This window comes from Cylas formicarius, unplaced genomic scaffold (genome assembly GCF_029955315.1).
Source record: "Cylas formicarius isolate icCylForm1 unplaced genomic scaffold, icCylForm1.1 PGA_scaffold_6__28_contigs__length_40554024, whole genome shotgun sequence".
Lineage (NCBI taxonomy): Eukaryota > Metazoa > Arthropoda > Insecta > Coleoptera > Brentidae > Cylas > Cylas formicarius.
This window is the reverse complement of record NW_026844347.1, coordinates 33,189,110-33,207,933: the sequence shown is the minus strand read 5'-3', so window position 1 is coordinate 33,207,933 and position 18,824 is coordinate 33,189,110. Positions and strand designations below refer to the sequence as shown.

The 18,824-nt window shown below is 34.1% G+C and overlaps 1 protein-coding gene across 2 annotated transcripts in view; it reads left to right on the top strand.

Moving 5' to 3' along the window:
* The window catches only part of LOC132703078 (transcription initiation factor TFIID subunit 1), a 112,932-nt gene that overhangs the window by 64,457 nt on the left and 29,651 nt on the right, over positions 1-18,824 (top strand). For both annotated transcript variants that reach the window (XM_060672136.1, XM_060672135.1), the window contains exon 2: positions 17,564-17,759. In XM_060672136.1, the coding sequence (XP_060528119.1) occupies positions 17,604-17,759 (156 nt within the window). In that variant the 5' untranslated portion in view covers positions 17,564-17,603. The remainder of the gene's footprint in view (positions 1-17,563; positions 17,760-18,824) is intronic.

Below are 18,824 nucleotides of genomic sequence, written 5' to 3'. Positions count from 1 at the left end.
GTAATTATGTCGACGCGTGACGAGCCACTGACGTTTTTATCTAGGATGATGGAAAAGTCCTCCACGAAAATAAAAGTCATGCTGAATATTAAAAAGTAACATAACGACAGAGCCGCTTGGTAGAAGTACAGCCATTTAAACGGCGAATAACCGTTCTTATTTCGGTTCACTTTTAATCGGGTCATGCCGAAAATAATGAAAACGATTGACAACATTTTGTAGGATCCGATGACGTTTCGGTGTATTTTGATCGTCGCCATCGTGCCTTGGAATCTTTTTTTTTTAACGTACTGGGCAAACTGCGTAAAATCAAATCTGATAACGAAAATGGTGAAGGTTATTGATATTGGTATCGCGTGAAAATTATATATTAGGGAGGTGATCAGATATATCGGCCCTGTCATTTGGGTTTATGGCAGTGGTGCTTGCTGGGGTAAGCTTGTAACTTCTAAATATACGCTGTTGTATGTTGTATGTTCAATAAACCGGACGGCTGACCATCAGCGAACACAAAAGTAAAGTCGAAACATAAGAATAAAAAAAATTACGAATACTTATTAGCGATACTACCAAACGCCATTTTATATTGAAGAAAAAATCCCTTTTCTCTGTACTACTTACGATAGAGCAATCACTCGTGCAATAACTATAACCATCAGCGAACGAACACAAAAGTGAAGTCGAAACGTAACAATAAACAAAATTAAGGATACCCATTAGCGTTACCACCAAACATTATTTTATATTGAACTAAAATTTTGATTTATTGATAGAACATCGTTTTTTTCTGTACTGCTTACTATTAATAAGTCGAAACATAACAATAAAAAAAATCAAGGATACTTATTAGCATTACCACCGAACATTATTTTATATTGAACTAAAATTTTGATTTATTGATAGAAAATCCGCTTTTTCTGTACTACTTACTATTAAGCGGTCGCTTGTGTAATAACTATAACCATCAGCTAATACAAAAGTGAAGTCGGAACATAACAATAAAAAAAATCAAGGACACTTATTAGCGTTACCACCAAACATTATTTTATATTGAACTAAAATTTTGATTTATTGATAGAAAGTATGTTTTTTCTGTACTACTTACTATTAAGCGGTGGCTTGTGTAATAACTATAACCATCAGCGAACACAAAAGTGAAGTCGAAACGTAACAATAAACAAAATTAAGGATACCCATTAGCGTTACCACCAAACATTATTTTATATTGAACTAAAATTTTGATTTATTGATAGAAAATCCGCTTTTTCTGTACTACTTACTATTAAGCGGTCGCTTGTGTAATAACTATAACCATCAGCTAACACAAAAGTGAAGTCGGAACATAACAATAAAAAAAATCAAGGACACTTATTAGCGTTACCACCAAACATTATTTTATATTGAACTAAAATTTTGATTTATTGATAGAAAGTATGTTTTTTCTGTACTACTTACTATTAAGCGGTGGCTTGTGTAATAACTATAACCATCAGCGAACACAAAAGTGAAGTCGAAACGTAATAATAAACAAAATTAAGGATACCTATTAGCGTTACCACCAAACATTATTTTATATTGATCTAAAAATTTGTTTAATTGATAGAAAATCTATTTTTTCTGTACTCCTTACTATTAAGCGGTCGCTTGTGTAATAACTATAACCATCTGCTAACACAAAAGTGAAGTCGAGACATAACAACAAAAAGAATTAAGGATACTTATTAGCGTTGCCACCAAACATTATTTTATATTGAACTAAAAATTTGATTTATTGATAGAAAATCTGTTTTTTCTGTACTACTTACTATTAAGCTGTCATTTGTGTAATAACTATAACCATCAGGGAACACAAAGTGAAGTCGAGACATAACAAAAAGAATTAAGGATACTTATTATCGTTTACATCAAAGATTATTTTAAATTGAACTGAAAATTTGGTTTTTTGATAGAAAATCGGGTTTTTCTGTACTACTTACTAGTAAGCGGTCGCTTGTGTAATTAATATAACCATCAGCGAACACAAAAGTGAAGTAGAAAGATAACAATAAACAAAATTAAGGATACTTATTAGCACCAAACATTATTTTATATTGAACTAGAAATTTCATTTTTTGATAGAAAATCCATTTTTTTTCTGTTCTACTTACTATTAAGCCATCATTTGTGTAATAACTATAAAACCATCGATTGCTCCTGCCTTTATTATCTGCGATTATCTTTGTGCATATATCGTTATATCGTAGGTTGTATAAGGAAACGCCATTGTCATTGTGATGGTAATGTTATTACTTATTTCTTTAAACATTGATATATTTCATCTAGACTTTAAAACTTATTAAATACTAATCACTTACAGAGAACATTTTCTAAATTTAAACTGTTTTAAAACACAGGGTACATATTATTTAAATCAAAAATATCGTTATGCTCTGTATGGGTAATATAGAGACAACATACAAATAAATAGCTAGAATTCAGGAACGCTGCGTAATTTCTTGTTGACTCTGAAGTCTGTTTAGAGCCGCATCCTTTTCTCTATCATATTGAATTAAAATGACCATGTATGTGGTCAGTGTCGACAGAACCTGAAAAGAAGATTTATTTTTCCCATCACTTGAGAAGTCCAATCGCCTGAAAATTGACAAAGAACGAGGAAAACCAGTTAAGCTGTTTGATTGACTTTTTATTTGACAGGATATTGTTAGGATATTGTTAGGATTGTTAGGTTTCAAGGCGCCAACTGAAATGGGTGACAAACGTCATTGTTTTAAACAAAGAGTTTATATTAACATGATTCCGATCTTTCTCTCTCTATTTCAATTAATTAAAATATCTCTCTAACTTTTAAATATATTAATTGGAAATTTGGTGTGGTTAAAGCAACGAAATATCTAAAGCATATATATTATACTATACTATTACTTATCAATTATGTATGTTATGTTATTTGGGTTTACCTATTTGCATTAGTATATTTGTCATTACAATTTTAAAAACAGATATTTGTTTTAAGTCCTTACTTTACTTTAGAATAATTCGATTTTATACATTTTCAAAATAGAAAATGCATGCATGGATCATTTAAACAACCTTTAAAACTTTATATCCCCACCAAAATTAACATGTTTTAGAATACTTTTTTACTTCGAAAAGGGTTATTTTCTCTAGCAAAATTGAAATACGACAAAGAATCTCTGCAAAGACACACAATTTGGTAACTGAAATATAACTACGAAAAACTGTGCCGGTTATAAAACCCTTAAAACGCACCATCCTGTAGATATTAAAAATCATTTCAATTCTTAAAATGACGATCTTATAAAAGTAAGTATTATCCCTACAAAATTTCAAATTTACATCTTTAAAATTGAGCGAGATATTTAATTACTCAGATAATTAATGCAAAGAAAATTAATACAAAAAAAAAAAAAAAAAAGGATTATGCGTCTGTAAATCCGCTACTGCTCGAGATCGGACTCAAGTTCATATAAACTCTTTTTAATCAAAATAATGGAACTTATCACCTGTTCCAGTTTGCGCCTTGAATCCTGACTCTCCCCGTACATTGAATAGCAACATTTCGTTCAAAATTTATTGTATTAGCCAGTATAGCAGGGTCTCTATGTATTAAAAGCTATGTGATTAACGCTACTAAGATAGTACGTACAGCACTGATAAGTCCGTAATCAATGGTAAATAATCCACAGGGCGAGTACTTCAAGTCGATTTTCGCTGCCACACTGCCGAATTTTTTAACCTAGAAGAATATATGGTCATTTTTTACCAAAAGGTTTGCATGATATTACCTCGTCTTTAAAGCGTTTGTTTGTTGGTTGATACACAAGTTGACAAATGCACATTTTGACTTGGGTTGCCTAGAATAAGTAACAAAACATGTAATTAACAAAAAATGCACCAAGGGGGGTTTAGAATGTGACTTATATTTAAAGTGTTTTCGGGTGTCCTATGGTCATGGACTATACCTCAGCGCACAGAGTTCCTTCCGCGTGACAGACGACAAACAGTCTAAAGGAAAAATACAAAACCCAAATCGAGGCGACGATAACATTTGACAGAAAGACCGGTTTGCCGTAGTCGTAACGAATAACAATCCACACGCCGTAAGTGTTTGACAGGAAACATATGGCCAATCCCGACATCGAACACACGATATAAATTTTGTATATGTCGTTCAACAAAAATTTGCTATCGCACAACGCGAGATACGAGCTGCGCAGAAGCTGCACTTTCCCGACCATTTCGTCCGGTACCGTGATCTTTTCCGCTTTCACATCACATGCCGTGGTGTCACCTTTAAAAAAGTAAAAAACGAATGTTTAAAGCCATGAACCTAAAATCAACAGACTTAGCAGTCAAAATGGTGTCCCAAAGATGCTTGAACCAAAGTTCAGCATCGAAATCTATTTACAGTCAATACTTTAAAAATTAAATATGTAGACACCGTCTCAATGCCTATCAGAAATTTATTTTTGTCATTGTTTTTCTTTTTTTTTCTGTATATAGGATGTTTAGAATACAAAATATAATTGAAATTTACAAATTATATGTTTTGCCTAGTGTTTCGAAAACGGTCAGCTAGGCTTGTTTTGAAAACAGTATCATTTGTTTCACGAAATTCAAGCACAGTATTTCGAATACCGCATCCCTTTATCTCCAATAAAAACTAGATAACAACGAAAAATGAACAAACTGTTCATCACAAAATTAATGAATGATATGATGATTATTTTACTTAGGATCCATGACATATAAAGTACGAGCTAAAGTTGTTTTTTTTTAAGAAAAAATATCAAGAAACTAAGAACTACAAAAATAGTAAGATTAAAAAAGTAGATTAAAAAACTGTTCAGAATAATTTTCACCAGCTTCCAGACATATTCCGCGTTCTTAGCCAATTATTTTTTGAAACATAATGTAGAATTTTAGGGAAGCAAATAATTTCATTGTCTTTCTATAAATCAATTATTATCTTTTTAAATATTCCTATTATGCATTTTTAGTGAGCGTATGAAAGTCTCAAATGACTTTAACAAAAAATATATACGATGTGTCATTTTCCTTTGGGTTTAATCCAAATACTTACATTTTATTAAAAAAATCTGTGTATTGCAATGAATTCCGAATTCTCAAAATTGTCCTGGCAAAAATCTTGAATCGCTTTTTTGATTAAGTACTACTAATTAATTGTACGATATTCTTATTTTTGAATTAAAACAATAATAAAAAGTTTAGCGACGATCTCAAAACCCGCAAAACCCTGAGTACGCCACAGATACTTCGAAAAATATTACGTTTCTAACATCTCTTTAAGATACAGGGCGTTTAAAACACAAATGGTAGCTGTATTTCACAAACAGAGCCAGGGCTCGACCTGTTATACTTGGCACAAACATATTTACCTAAAATTCACACCCTACACAACTCCAACACGTAATTCTTCCACGACAGGAAATGTCACTTACATTGTAAGAGCAGTGTATTAATTTTTGCCAACTCTCTGTTAACTTGTCGGAACCTGTCCCTCAACGAAAAGCACAGAGAGCAATAGAACGATTCAATTAGGTGGGAGGCGAAACATACGAACCAACTGCCCAATAGTGTGAAAAATCCATTCCAGTTTGCGCCTGACACAACCAGACTACAAAAGTTGAACATTTCCGCGGGAACGTTAAACAGAACAGCGAAGAATAGATATATCAATATGTATATCAGATCGTTGGGTCTATGTGTCGGAGTAAAAATGATTCTGTTCATTTTGTCAATGCAGCGCAAGACCTTTCCTAGAGGTTTTCTAGAAGTGCACAGGCATACCAGTAGATGAATCAATAATGGACATTCCGTAGAGGTTAGCGCGAACACTACTAGTCTCGTTCTTGTTATATGCTGCAAGTAAATGTTTGAGATTACCAAGAAGCCGTTGCAGAGGTGAATTACCTGTTTGTCTACAACATCAGATAAATCGCTATTAAATATATGCACCATCGCGATGACATAAGCAAGCAGCATGGACATAACCACTTGATACATATAGAGCAACCGAGATTCGGCAAAGGATGTAGAACTTCTGTTAATAATCAATCTCTCGAAACCAAACATGGCGAAAATGATCAACAACACATTATAAGACTTATAGATGTTTCTTTCGTTTTGTTCGCGGACACTCTTATTGGCCATCGGGGACATTTAGTGTCTAACTATTACGAATTCGATATACAACACGGAAATTTGATATACCTTGTCGACTTCAAATGTCGCATGTAAATGGATATATCGATTGTCGATTAATTATGAATCATAGAGTGGATATTTGAAGTTATTAAGTTTTATTGCGTTAAAGCGGAACTCATTTTTCTATCATTGAAATCTCGGTTGTTAGAAGGAGGGTTTGACAGCTGAAATTTTCAGAACTCTATGTTGGAAGGGGTGTGCCTTTGAAAATTCTTGAAAGTTACCTGAAAAATAAGTCTGAGCTAATTTTTTTAATACTGAACTTTCAAACTCCATTTTGGGTCCGATATTGTTTGACTTGAGGCATTATAATTATGGTTTCTGTCAAACCATCAGGCGTTGCGGATGATACATTTGTTACCTGTAGCAGCAGCAGTAAAACTTTGTCTAATACTTCAAATGTTGGTATAGATCTAGGTGAAAGGTGTCCTCTTTAAACAAAAATAAAACAAAAACTTTGGAAATACCGACTAACTCAAGATTAGTGGCAGCAAAATGTATAAAGCTCTTGCGTCTCCCCATATAGCTGTTATATAGCTACTATTGTAAAATATGTTAAAAAATGAAACATCATTAATAAACGGCCAGACGAATGAATGGATTTTTTTTGTTATTTCATGGCTACTGGAGATATAGAAGTCTCCCCCTGATAATACAGGCAGTTATAAAGCGACCATGAAAATTTTTGGAAGATTCATTCAACATGCGCATGCGCGAGATTTATAATTTCGTTTTTAACTTGCGCTATTCGAAATCCAACATGGCCGCTGACAAATCGGCAATAAGTCGGGATGCAGTATTTTTAAGGCAGTATTTTTGCAAAATAGTTTTAGATCTCTTTAAATGTTCTGGGAAGACGAGTTAAGTTTAGAAAGAAAATGGAGCAAATTTCAATTTGGCGGGTGAAATATAGGTCTTCCTATAGATGACACATTATCGTCTCATAAGCTCTTAAGCTTTATCAAGTTTGATATTTTTAATAAGAAGACTTCGATTTTAGAGAAACTTTGACTCGATTGATCATTTGATTCAATTCAATTTTATTTTTAAAATAGCCCCGTTCCCTTTCACTGGATCAAACTAAAACACTCAGGTTCAATCATTTATTTCAGAAAAAAGAACACACACACACCGATAATTAATTCTTCACTATTTTCTCAAACTGGATTAGAATTATCATGTACGTCAGTAGCTTTGATATTACCTAAAACGTTTAAAAAATAAAAAATCTGCGCGAATTGTCGAAATTGCTTACATTAGAGATCAGGCCATAGCCGATGGTAAATAATCCACAAGGCGAAAATTGAACGTTTATCCCAGAAGTGCAAATAAAAAATATTTTCACCTAAAAACACATCCTATTCAACTAAAATATTTGCGCGATTTCAAACCTATGGCGAGGTGTATTCAGGTGTATATTGTTATCGATATGTGGATATTGTGAGTTGCAGTTAATCAAAAATAGTTTTTTTAATTATAATTGGAAACTTCGAAATATAAGAACTACACCTGTCTTCCAAACTTCGGTTCGGTTGGTTTATTCAGAACTTCGCCCACGCTTTTCTTGACTGAATTCACCTGGAAGCGAACGATCAACAGAAAAACAATTGCGCGCCAATCAAATATCTCACTACGTCACAAAAATGACCTTCCGCGCAACTCACGAACATCACCCGAGCAAAAATATACGCAATCCAAACCATATTCAGTATGGCCACCACATCGATTTCATTTAAATCGATCTCGTTCCACGCGATGTACGACAGCGAAAGAAGATTGAGCGCCATTGTCGGATACCACACGGCAAAATAAACTTTGAAGATGTCGTTTATCTGCAATTTGCAATTACACAGTGACACGTAATAACGCCGCAATGATAATATTTTTTCCAAATTAGCTTGGTCCATCTGGGCACGTCCTGGTTTCACTAAAACAAGATAGTAGAGTGATAATTTTATAATTTAAACGCCTAGACGCCGCCCTCATATAACAACGAGCAAGAACATAGGCGAGATGTGTCTTTTGCAGACTCCCCAGAGACCTAATAGCTATGGTGAATTAAGCTAAGTTAACTGAACAAGCAAAGAACACATTGATCAGCATGAAAACATCTTTTTACGAAAAATGAATATCGCCATAAAGCTTAGAATTCGAATGATAATTTTTTCCGGCTCCTTGCTCTTGCGCTATGGGTGCGACAGCTAGACCCTCAGACAAACAAAATAAGAAGCTTTAGAATTTCATGCGTTTTAACATCCAGCAGTAGTCCTCTCCATCTGCCTTGGAATCGAAGATGTCCTGGTAAAACCTCTCTCTCTGTTCTTCGCTAACTGCTCCAAGATTTTCAGGAAAATAGTTCAAGTATGAAAACAGGGAATGGACTTTCAAACTCATATTACAACCTAAACCATGAAAGTGAAATAACATATTTTTAACAATACCTTCGTAGTTTTCGTTCTTAGAGTTCCCAAGAAACTTATCAATGACTTCTTCGACATTGGTCATTGTGCCACAAATATTTGAAACACTGTCTGTCCATTTTTGACTAGGACTTTAACAAACTGCTTCATCAAGCCAAGTTTGATATGAAGAGGAGGCAGTAAAACTTTTTTGGGGTCAACTAAGCTATTTCTTAATACATTTTTGTTACTAGGTGTAAGGCTTCTGTTCTAGAATGCCATTTTATTGGAGTCCAATGTCTCTTGTCCGACTATCTCATTCACAAATAAAGCACGAAAATTTTGCGTAGCTCCCCTGTTGTCCTAGGAGCATGCACAGCACTTTCACCACAAAGCATCCACTGATGTTCTTGGTAGTCCATTTTCTTCAAAAGAAGTCCTAAATTTTCATACGTTTCTTTTAAATGTACCGAATGTGCAACGGAAACCGAGGCCAGTTCGTTACCATTATGCAATAAAACGCCTTTTAAACTATGCTTCCTTGAGGCAATAAACAGGCCAGATTCTTCTTTTATATGCCTCATATTTCCAAATTTGAGTCATGAATATTGTTGCAATACAGTAGCGTAGTAGTCTGAATGCTAACAATTCGGATGGATCCTTTGGAAGGTGCAAATCTCTAATGAAATCATTTAATTCGCTCTGGTTAAATACTTCGGACTTTCTGAAATCTGAGTCGTCTGGGTCGGAATTAGTTTCCTCTGATTCCTCGTCGTACCTTACCTGGGCGGCCCAGGACATGTTTTCGTTGCCAATTTCTACACCAAAGCTGGTATACATTTTTCACAAAAGAAGTTATAGTTTGCCTTTGTTTTACTACGACAGTTATTTGCATTGTTTACACGATATCTTCATCAACGACAATAGCCGCGAACGCAGTAGTACGACGGCCAATACAACTAAACTGAACATAAGCAGGTTACCTGCTAAATCACCTTTAATTTCATAAGAATCAATTCATTTAAAAATGTCTAACATGGAACTAATATATTCATGTCCTAGGTATAAAATAACATTTTTAAGATATACAAAAATTACGTGATACAGCAGTTCTTTGGAAAATGGGCCCCCAAAAATATACAAATAAGCAAACAGCTTTCAAACATCAAAGTCATCATTGCAGACCTGTGTTATCTGAAAAACTTAAGAGGAAGGATTGACTGCTGGTCTATAGAAATCTTTCTTGCTGCAGTTCCAAAACTGTCGTTTGGATTACCAATTGAAGAGAGGGAGTTAATAGAAGAGTTTCAGACGAAGTAACGTAAATAAAATTTGGGAAGTAATACATTTTTTCTGAAAATTGTACTTATTATACTTTCCATAATTATCATTTTTATCCAATACTCGATACGTATAACTCGCTCCCCTTCAAATGTCCCTTTCATTTTAGCAAGTCGTTCTTTAATCATTTCCAATCGGTAGCTCAGTGGATGCTTTGTGGTGATCTTAAAGTGCTGTGCATGCTCCTAGAACAACAGGGGAGCTATGCAAAATTTTTGTGCTTTATTTGTGAGTGAGATAGTTGGACAAGAGACGTTGGACTCAAATAAAATGGCCCTCTAGAACCAGCTTTACACCTGGTAACAAAAATGTATTAAGAGATAGCTTAGTTGACCCCGAAAACGTTTTACTGCCTCCTCTTCATATCAAACTTGGCTTGATGAAGCAGTTTGTTAAAGCCCTAGAAAAAATGGACAGTGTTTCAAATATTTGTGGCAGCAATTTCCAGCCATATCTGATGCCAAGATAAAAGAAGGATTTTCTAAAAAACTAACCAATGTCGACGAAGACATTGATAAGTTTCTTGGGAACTCTAAGAACTAAAACTACGAAAATATTGTTCAAAATATGTTATAACACTTCCATGGTTTAGGATGTAAAATGAGTTTGAAAGTCCATTTCCTGTTTTCACACTTGAACTATTTTGCTGAAAATCTTGGAGCAGTTAGGGAAGAACAGGGAGAGAGGTTTCACCAGGACATTAAGGACTCCAAGGCAGATGGAGAGGACTACTGCTGGATGTTAAAACGGGATAACCCCTTAAGAATACAAAGCTGAATGTCCGGACAATGTAGTTTTCTGGCAAAAAGACGAAGGTTTCACTCAAAAAAGCCTGAGTATTTTTTTTTTCGCATTTATACTTGATACGAAAACATTTCTTTAAACTCACGTATAACTCGCTCCCCATCAAATGTTCCTTTCATTTTAGCAAGTCGTTCTTTAATCATTTGAAATCGGTAGCTCAGTGAGCAGCACAATGCGCAGTAGAACATTTCCAGTGCCACCGTAGCGATAGATCCGAACCAAGATCCTATGAAACTGAATATGCCGAAAATACTGGCGTTGGCCTGAAACAAGCTCACTACGTAGTACGTTTGAATTGGAAACGTTAGCAGCAAGGAAAGTACAAAAAAAAATTTAACACGTGTGAAATCTCCCAAATCTTTACCACAGAACAAACGATCGTCCGCCTTGCTCATATGCGCAAACACGAGGGACAGTTTTGCGCAGGACGTAGCCAGGTCAATAATTTGATGTACCGTAAATAGCAATATCAAAAACAAGTTAGCGTAGGAAACTATTAACAGTCTGATGAAATTCTGTAAAGCAAAAAATTATATATATATATATATATATATATATATATATATATATATATATATATATATATATATATATATATATATATATATATATATATATATATATATATATATATATATATATATATATATATATATATATATATATATATATAACGGTGTCGGAATGAGTATTTACCACAGATGCGACATGCAGGTAGTTGGTGGTGTTTTTTGTAGTCACGTAAACATTGACGGAATACGCGAAGAACGAAAGAATCTGGTAAATCAGCAGTAAGTTGGAACGGACGTACTGGCCTCTTAAATAGTCATACTTTAATCTATTCACTCCCAACAGATTCATATAAATCATGAGCATTGTAAATGACTTCGCAACGTCCAGCATTTTCTGATAATGTTAACGACTTGTCGCTTCAACTGTAAATAAACATCAACGAAATCGTGGAAACGATCGAAACGCGAATGACTATTGTGATTCAATTTTTCTTTCCGGCATAATAATGACACTTTACGTACCGATTTCTGGATTTTTCCGAATAATAACTGAATTATTCAAGCCGATGCAATGCCTGCATATCTATCCGACGATATCTGTGATAGCACGTTTCTAGAGTACCTCGGAGGAAAATTAATGCACTCGGTACATAAAAAAATCCGAATTTTTATTTCTTTGGTTAGTAGTTTATATATATCGAGGTCTGCCCGGGGACTAACCAAAAGTAACGAATCCATGCTACTCGAATATAACCCAAATTATGTTATTGGTCTGTGATTTTTATATGTACAGTTAAAACACTTTTAACAAAAAAAATTCTTTCAAAAGGTGGAGGCATATTTTTTTTACAAAATTAAGTTGTTATTTATAAATAACTTTAATTATGACTTCATATTAAATAATGATTCACTTCTATTAGTTCCAATTATGATGCATGTTCAAGCCGCCCATGAAGTCCTTTCAAATTGAATTAAGATTATCATGTACGTCGTGATACTGGTGACTGTCTGAAACATAAAACATTTCGATATTCACAGGACCGTACAATGTTGCCAACTACTTTTAGTTGATATAGTTAACCAACAACGTTACTTTCAAACAACATCAGGACATCATTACTCATTTCCCAAATCCTTCGACATTATAATGTGTAATGTGTAATATAAAAATGATTTATTTCGGTTTTAATAAATTAATAATAATTTCCTGTAATTCTCATGTAGGTTTATAAGAGTCTATTATAAGTTTTAAAAGTAGCAGGTGCCATCAAAATGTTCGACTGGCTTCACAACTATCGCGGTTTGGAAGGGGTCTCCTCTGAATATGCACCCTGCTGCTATTACTATTATTTCCAGCAGAACACCACTATAACGTTTGAGTTAGCTTCTTTATAAAAATATTTCCTATAATAAAGATTAAAATTTTACTCACTGAGGTAATCAGACGATAACCAATAGTAAATAATCCACAAGGGGAAAACACAATAGCGACTGCGGTTGTACAAACAAAAAAGAGTTTAACCTACAACCGAAATTACTATCAATGTGTTTTTGTATGCATGCATTCTCATAATACCCATACCTCTTCTTTCAAACGTTCATCCATTGGCAAATCCAGCATCTCCGCGAGAATCTTCCTAATTCTACTCGCCTGAGCATTTAAAATTTAGTTGGTGCAGTTGGTCAGACAAATCGCTTACCTCAGAACACAAAGCTCCTTCGACGTAACATAAGCTGAACATTCTAAAACAGCTGTAAACGATCAAAATGGAATTAATCGTTATCTGTTCAGTGAAATATCCTTCGTTTTGCTGACTCAAAACGTTCCAGACGATATAGGTATTGGTTAGCGCGTTTACAGCTAAACACGGCACCGTCACCACCATATAAATTTTGAAGATGTCATTCAATATCAGCTTACAGTCACACAACGAAATGTACAAGCTGCGCAAAATCAGTAGCTCAGCGTACAGTTCCCGTCCTCCTCCGAAGTAAACTAATTCATCTACAAACTCTGCATCATTGCCACTTTACTTGATTGACGAATTTTTCTCACCGTTGATCAGCGCTTCTTTCAGCTTTATCGCTCTCCGGTTAATAGCCAGAAATCGCCTTCGCGTGGTGCAAGAAAATGCAGAATAGAATGCTTCCACGGTGTGAGACACGAGGCCGCCGAAGGACCCGACGGCGGATATGAAGAAACCATAGCGATCTGCCTGGGCCAGCGTCAAATGCGCGAAATAGTAAATCTCCATGGGTATATTTAGCAGGAGCGTCATCGCAAAAAAAAATACCACATCCACCAGATCGTTGGCACCTTCGTTTCGTCCGAAGAGTTTCGCATCTTGTTGATAAATTTTTGTGAATAGATTAGGTATCCTTTCACTTGGACTTAAGAGACTCGCCACTTGATGCACTAATAGAGGTCCTTGCACCAAGAGGCACGAGAATGCTTTCAAAGTTCTGAGGGCCGACTCCTGTAACGTGAAATCCAAACTAGCAGAGGCCCATATAAAAATTGTATTGCTTTGAACTCATAAAATGAGACCTGATTTTGACTGGAACGTGGAAGGCGTCGACTAGGAGAATTGAAGTTTTAATGAGTTAGTATTCAACCCAGAAACAGAAGTTTTTGATTTACAATTGCAAGTTTGAGGTAGTTTCCAATACAAAAATTTGGAGAACTGATTTTGACTGTAATTTGATAGAAATCGACTAGAAGAAGCGAATTTTTACTCGTTTAATGTACTTTTTCGTCAAACATTCTTCTTTGGGAGCTTTTTGGTTTACAACTAGAGGTTGGAAGTAGTTTTCATTCGTAAAATTAGGGGAAGCTGAGTTTAATTGGAATGTGATAGAAGTCAGCTAGATGAGTTGAAATTTTAGTAGCTTGTTGCAAATTTTTCGTCAAAAATCCTCCCCTGAGTTAGTACTCAACAAGGAAAAATAAGTTCTTGGATTATAGCTGCAATTTTGAGGTGGTTTCCAGGACTACAATTGAGGAAAGAGCTGATTTTCACTGGAACTTGATAAAGATCGACCAGAAGAACTGAACTTTCACTCATTTATTATAATTTTTGCCTCATAAATTCTTCACCGACCCAACCGCCTCAACTGCAAGTTGCGGTAGTTTTCGTTACAAAGATTGATAAGAAAAGGTCATTTTGATCGGACCTTAAACGAAATCGATTAGTAAAACTGGAGTTTCATTCATTTCTTATAATTTTTTTGTCAAAAATCCTCCTTCCAGTTAGTAATCAATTCATAAAGTGAGGTTGTTGGTTGATAACTGCAGATTGGATTGATTTGTCATTTCCAAGTCGCCAAGAAAGAGTACAGTTTGTGCTTTTTGTATTGCGTCAAAAATTGTCTTTCTAGCCTATTCACTCTGTATTCTTAATACTCACCTCTTTACCGAGCGTGTACAAAAATTCTTCCGGATAGACGAAAAATAAGACGAAAGCGGCCAGATACGACGAGAAAGCTGCTATTTGGAGCACGTGCAATGCGTTTGAACGAACATAATCGGATTTCCGCAGATCAATTTTTAATCTGCTTGCGCCCAAAAAACCAAGAACCATGATCATTATGTTGTAAGACTCAAAAATGTTGCGTCTCGGCGGCCGCTTATCAAACAGAGACGCTACCATTTTGTTTGAAGTTACAGGAGGTGTAGTCCCTTTCTAACAGCAAATAAAGTTTTGAAACTGGCTTAATGGCAAAAGGGAAAAACTAGTAAACACGTTTTAACGAAATAGCCGGATTATATTTACCGGAAAACCTTTTTGTAAACGCAATTTCAATAAATTATTCAAATGGATGCTTACGCAATAATTTTTTGTGACGTGGTCAACGAAATGTTTTAAAATTTTGTTACCTTCTAAGTAATAACGTACGAAAACCGAATTGATAATCAATTTGGACTCTTAAATAAATCGAAACTAAATTTTTCCTTTTATATCGTCCCTTTTTTCGGTTACTAACTCGATTAATTTTAATTCAAAGGCGTCAGCTCAACCCCAAGTGTTGAACCTCTCTAGCGACAAAAGACAAGTCCGATACGCCTCGCGTATGTCGGATGTTTTGTAACGGTCGAAGTGTCTAGTAGGCCATGACCAAAAGCAGATGTTCACTTCATTTATTCACTAATTCCCCCACTATTGTACTCTTTAACTTTTAAATTCAAACTAACTTTTGATTGATGATTTATTAACCCATTTATTTTATGACTTTTTGTTTTATTTTTTTTAAGGAGCATAAGAATATTGCTTTGGTTTTAAAATCTCATGAGCAGGGTCTGTTATTTTATTGTAGCAGAATTTTATTTATCTACTAAAAGTTCATAAAAAACATAGGTGATCAAATGATATTGCAGTATACATTTTTAAACAGAATTGCTATTTACAATCTTTCAAGGCTAAGGTATTTAGAAATTTAGTAGTCTTCTTATGCTATAGTCATAAAAGTAGTAGTAGTATTCTATTGTCTTTTTTATTTTCTATAAAAATGATAGAGACGCGATTTAATTATAAAACAATACACAGGCAAAAAATCAATAAGAGCATTTATATATTACTTATTTTTAAAAAAAGAATTATTCTTTTAAAATTTAAATTAAATAAATCAGCCTTTGTTAATTAATTAAAAAACTAAAATTAAAGTGATATAAATTGAAACACATAGTAATCGCATTAGCCCTACAATGAGTTCTATAAAAAGCTCCACACAAAAATCGAATGAAGGCTTAACAGTACTAAAAAAGCTTGCGTCATTTGGTAATTTAACACTGAACTCCTTTAATAAGTTTTTTAAGCAACTAACCAACAAAGTTTTAGTAATTTTACTGTATTACTAATCGTAAATCTTGAATCGGTGGCTAAAATTGAAACTGGAAAAATAGCAGGTGTAGTTGAGGTCATATATTGCGCTAGGTCATTAATAAATACAATAAATATCAGAGAGAATAATATTGAACCTTGTGGTACGCCATATTTGATACTACCGTTTCAGACAAGATCTTTATTATGAGAAGAACATGTGTAAATTCCAAATAACTGTCAATTGCACACAGCAATTTTATATTATAAATTATTACATCAATACCATAATGTCACCTTAACTTTACATAATTATATAATGATATTATTAATTTTGTTTGCCTATTTGATTCGCTATTAATTTTAATCTGCTGAGCAAACGTTCGGATGGAGATTTTTGTTTGCGTATGCAAAACTATCCGTTGCCATATTATTTATGCAGGCTCGGAGGAGCTTCTAAGTTTTCTGACGCGGACGGCAGAGATAATCGACTTAAATTTATTGAAATTTACATCAGGCGATAAAGTTAAGCCGCTCCGAGTCCTTCCCTACTAAATTCTACTTTATTTCTACCGGTTATGTTAGTATTGCGCATAAAAATACTTTTAAAATGTCCCCTTCGAATAAGTGGCTGGATTTTTGTAAGAATTAATCGCTCAATTAATTAGAGTAGTATAATTCTGTAATCCGAATGAACCGATAATTAAGTGATTACGTAACGTGGATGCTCCGACGCTATGCGTGTTGTCTATATACTGGGTGCGACAATAAAATTTCGTGTTTAAAAGCAATTTAAGTTGCGGCAGTTCATTCAGAAAACGATGGCCACTGAAATTCTATGCATTGTTATTCGGCGATCAAACGTTATCTTAAAATATGTGTATTATATAAAATTAATAATAACTAACTAAAATTGATATACCAAGTATTCGAAATATGTAATGTAAAGTCTTTCTAATGTTTTTAAAAATATATGTATTAACTAAAAAATAGGAACATCTATATCTTAAAAAATTAAATGTTAAAATGAAAAATATATATTGAACTGAGGTGGCTTTTACTAAAAGTTCAGATTTTCACGAAATTATATATTATGACATGACAATTGTTTCGACCACACCGTGTCTTTATCAAACATTTTGTTTTCGGAGCGCGAGCATTGAAGATGCCAAGTGAGATTTTGGCGAAACGTCTGCAGGATTCCAGTCGGAGTGAAAATATATATATATATATATATATATATATATATATATATATATATATATATATATATATATATATATATATATATATATATATATATATATATATAACTTTTAATATTTCTAAGCAATGGTGGTTACCATTGCTGTCGCGAGTCAAAACAAAACGATAAGCAATAACAGCGCCAACCGTGAAGACTTAAACTTGTAATCTGTAGCAAGTGTTTCGGTTGTTTCAGCTGAGTTCACATCGCGGGACATAAACGAAAATATGACGTCATGACGTCTCTCGTCTGCCCGAGAAGTCCCACGCGTTCCCGAAGTCAAGCTAGTCGAAGGCCTAGGGCTTCACTGCACTCCGATTGTCCACCGGAGGCAGATACAGATCCTCCCGGACGCACAAGCCCCGGACTAGGACAAAGAAGTGTATCTTTGGTGAGTCATATGCACAACTCCTGAGTTATACGCTATTTTAGGGAAGTGTAGAATAATAAAATATCTGCAGATAAAATTTATAATGGAATAAATACAAATGTCTGATACATTAATAACAGAGTTAAGTTGAAAGCTCCCAGCTTTTTTTATATTGGAACAAAGGTAAAGAGGATAAACTCGTACCCATAAATTGGACCAATCCCGGGTAGTACTATTCATCCTCGAAAAAAAAGAATTCGTCGTCTCTTTTTATACCTAGTATACCTTAATCCAGGATTGCTGAGCGTGATAGGCATCGCTAAGAATAAGGTTGGATTATCTTTGTGGTAACTAACGACAAAGATATAAAATTTGAAGTTGTAAAAAATAGTGCAAAAGGCTCTGTTGTGCGTGATAGAAAGTGAGACAAAACTCGACTGTTTCAACAAAATGCATAACTCGCCAAATAATTACGAATATAAAACAATAACGACATCCTCGGCACACTAACCAGTAAAGAAAAAAGATGTTTCTACAAACTAACTAAAGCTAACCAATTAGTGCTTTAAAAAAACATTACACTTTATTACACTTATTTCTGCAATAATACATTCTTTGTATTGTCTAAGAAGGTTTCTAGATTACGTTTAAAAATTATGTGATATTTTTGGTTCCATTTAGAAGAAAGCTTAATTCAAAAACTAACTTTTTACTACTTTTTTAATTTTTTAATTCCAATTTTTATTTTTATTTTTATCTTACTCCTAGATTTATACATTTTAAATCAAAACAAACGATGAAAAAAAAAATTTAATAAACAGAAAAGCAGGCTGCTTATACAAATTTTGATTCGACTGTATCTTCACAGCGACCCAAGTAGCACCTACGCTAAAAAAATAATTAATTAGTTAGTTAGTGATTAGTTAATTACATTCGCAACAGCTGTTGCTCAAAGATCTTCCCAATAACACATTTTAAAGCAATTGTTAAATAAAAATAATGACTGAAAATGAGCTTTCGTTATACCAAATTTCAAATAAATCTAAGGCTCTGCTTTTCGAAAATAAAGCCCCACGAACTGCATGT